Source organism: Amyelois transitella, chromosome W (assembly GCF_032362555.1).
Source record: "Amyelois transitella isolate CPQ chromosome W, ilAmyTran1.1, whole genome shotgun sequence".
NCBI classification, from domain to species: Eukaryota; Metazoa; Arthropoda; class Insecta; order Lepidoptera; family Pyralidae; genus Amyelois; species Amyelois transitella.
In genome coordinates, this window is record NC_083536.1 from 9,285,789 (window position 1) to 9,288,770 (window position 2,982).

At 36.3% G+C, this 2,982-nt stretch overlaps 1 protein-coding gene across 1 annotated transcript; it reads right to left on the reverse strand.

The window, feature by feature from the left end:
* Positions 1-271: 271 nt before the first annotated feature.
* On the reverse strand, positions 272-2,580 carry LOC132904163 (uncharacterized). The gene is made up of 3 exons (XM_060954078.1): positions 2,473-2,580; positions 677-1,632; positions 272-338 (listed from the first exon to the last, which is right to left on the reverse strand). The coding sequence occupies exons 1-3, from the start codon at positions 2,578-2,580 to the stop codon at positions 272-274; spliced, it is 1,131 nt and encodes a 376-aa protein (XP_060810061.1).
* Positions 2,581-2,982: the final 402 nt, after the last annotated feature.

Below are 2,982 nucleotides of genomic sequence, written 5' to 3' on the forward strand. Positions count from 1 at the left end.
AGACAGATTTTCTTGATGTCTACCCCATGCCAAATACCAAATTACTGTCATTACATGACAGCAGCAACCAACCGTCCTATTGCCTACTATACAGCTGCAGTAATATGACAATATCTCTTCTACAGGATTACCTGTTCTTTCAGATTCATATAAAATGTACACATAATATATTTTTGAGCTAACATGCCTTGATTTTATTCGACCTCTTAGGAGTCTAGGTCTTGTTCCACCTAAATGATCGATCCCCTCAAGTTCAGGACATACTTCGATTTCATAGGTACCATTTCTCCTTGTGTGCTCCCCATAGTAGGACCGTGCCTGTTTCACTTGGTATGGTCCTAATGAAATTAATAATAATTCATTATACTCCATGACAGGGAAGTTTTGCAACTGAGGAAGATTACCGTCAACTCTAATAAAAATGCGAGTTTGTCTATTTAAATTATTCTCTATAACAAAAGCTCCTAGAAGATTAGGCTGGTCCATGAATCGTTCCACCCTTTCAATTATCTCATTTGCATTGGGGCCATCTTCTATAAGGACATGGTATTTATTAATCATTGCAGCGGCTATTTTAAAGTCTTCTATCAGGTGGCCTGACGCTAGGTTAAAAAATCGTTGTCGAAATAATTTGAAGTCGCGCTTGAAACGCCCGTTTACCACTTCTACAGGCCACCTGCACAATGTTACTTTTCTACTTTTATTTGCCTGCAGCGTTGATAATTGTCTTTGACCATGTCCTAGTGATTCAGGTTTTACAATATTATAACCTAAACTTTCTAGGAGTGATATGGAGTCCCTGAACCCTCTATCCAAGATAAAAACATCACCTGCATGAAAAAGTTGACGATATGGACTATCTTCCTCTTCAAATAAATGTTTCATAATCTCTGCATCAGTTTGAGTGGCAGCAAATGGTCCAAGAACATCAATAATATGCCCATCACATGAGACAATCATAAAAGGTTTAACTAAATTGTCATATTTATGCAAACTATATGTCTTTTTTTGGTAAAGATAATTCGAGCTTTTCTGCACATAAATGTACGTACCATCAAATATGGCTATCGCGGGCCTATTTTCATTTCCAAACAGAGCATTGGGTATTCTTAAATTCCTATCCACAATTTCAGAATGTGTCAAGTGATTTGTGCCAATATGATTTGGAACAAAATGTGTAGTTAAAGACTGTCTTACTTTTTTTAATATTGCAATCAATGTAGAGCGTGACACTCCAAAAAAAGAAGAAAGCCTTCTGTCAGTCTCACCCGTTCTTAATTTTGCTAAATAAATAGCCAGAGCATGTTTGGGTCTTCTTAAACTTAATGGAGGCAAAGAATTAAAAAGATCCAAAAAATTGGCAACAGTTAAACCTGTCCAATAATGACAAATGACATTTTCCATATGCATAACATTTTCAAAATTAAATGTGGGGTTTGCAGACTTTGTGATAGTTAACATATCTTCGATTTGACTTGCAGTGAAATAAGAATAAATATTAGGATTATCCATCAAAATGTTCCATGAATCTAATAATAAATGAGTTTCACAAACTCTAGTACTGCGAGGAATATATAACTTACATTTATCAATTAGTAACTTCTTAATAAATAATGGAATCACATGTAACCGCTGCGGAAAAGTACAGCCTCCAAAAACACAGTGTGATGAAGTGTTGGCAACCCGTTTATAATTTGGCAGATTTATTTCTGGTTCAGATGCAAATTCAGGTGCTGGTTCAGGTGCTGGTTCAGGTGCTGGTTCAGGTGCTGGTTCAGGTGCTGGCTCCGATCTTGATTGTGGTGGTGCTGGCATAAGACTTGCTTCATTCACAACACGGTTGGAATCTTGAAGTGATAGCCTTTCATGTCTCACCCAACAACTATGACATGCATAGTTTGTAATCTAAAAACAAAAACATCACTTAAAAGAAACAAATAATAATTATTGTGGGTACTTAGAAACTTATTTGTTGGTGCTTAGTTGGGACAGAAAATAGCATAAATCTTTTTAATACAAGGATAATTTGGGAAAATGATACAAGCCCATAAGTTATGAACTGTCATATTAAAACTTACCCGATGTAAAGCTGGATGTGACTGCGGTAAATTCTGCAACATTGAATGGTTCCTTTCCAATGTATGTTGCTGTCGTGCTTTTCTAAGAGAATGGCCACAAGCAACACATAACATTGTGAATCCGAACAAACGCCCATCTGCAGCTATATTCGAATTCAGCAGTTCGAAACACACATGGCATATATTGCTCTCCATTGGTATCTAAAAGTAGAACATATGACATCCAGCATCAATAATATGTATAAATGAATTCGCGATAATTCGGTACAAAGTGAATTAGCCGAACTTAAACAGCCGGCATTTTGCGGTTGTTTATTTTGTCACATAACCTCGGCAAAACAACAAGGTTCTTGCAGTTTGGCATAAGCCTTTAAAATGTGCAATCATTTCTTACCTCAACAGATAGCCATCCTGTTAGGATAGCACGTAGATCATTAGGCAATGAAGCGGTGGTATGCCTCCGTAGCCTCCGTATATCAACATCACAATTGATACACCTCATATCGATAGGAAGATAAGTCCGAGTCCGTATAGAATAGCTTAAGGTCAGTAGGTAGGCGATCAATTACAGTCCAGTAAACAAGCAAGGGTCAATCAATTATAAATATCAGATAAAAAGCTCAACGAAACAACGAACGGAAGAACGAACGAGTGACGTCTGAGCGATGTTCAATTCAAACGTAACTTCTCGTCGGTCTGACCAGTGTTGCCAGATCATAAAATCGATTTTTCATAAATATATATTTTTATCGATTTAAGTAACACAATCAATTCCAAATGTACAGCAAACTAATTATTTTTTAAGTAAAATATATAGATTGTTATTAAATATACCTTAACATATTGAAGCGGTCCCAAAATAACGCTTCTTACTAAGCGTATATACTGTACATGTTGATAAATA

Bases quoted from the DNA above. Each gene is read 5' to 3' on its own strand.
- LOC132904163 (XM_060954078.1), bottom strand. From the start codon at position 2,580: ATGAGGTGTATCAATTGTGATGTTGATATACGGAGGCTACGGAGGCAT. The intron at 1,633-2,472 runs GTAAGAAATGAT...ACTTTTCCGCAG, and splicing joins CAGGATGGCTATCTGTTGAG to CGGTTACATGTGATTCCATT. The intron at 339-676 runs GTGGCCTGTAGA...TAATTTCATTAG, and splicing joins AGAAAAGTAACATTGTGCAG to GACCATACCAAGTGAAACAG.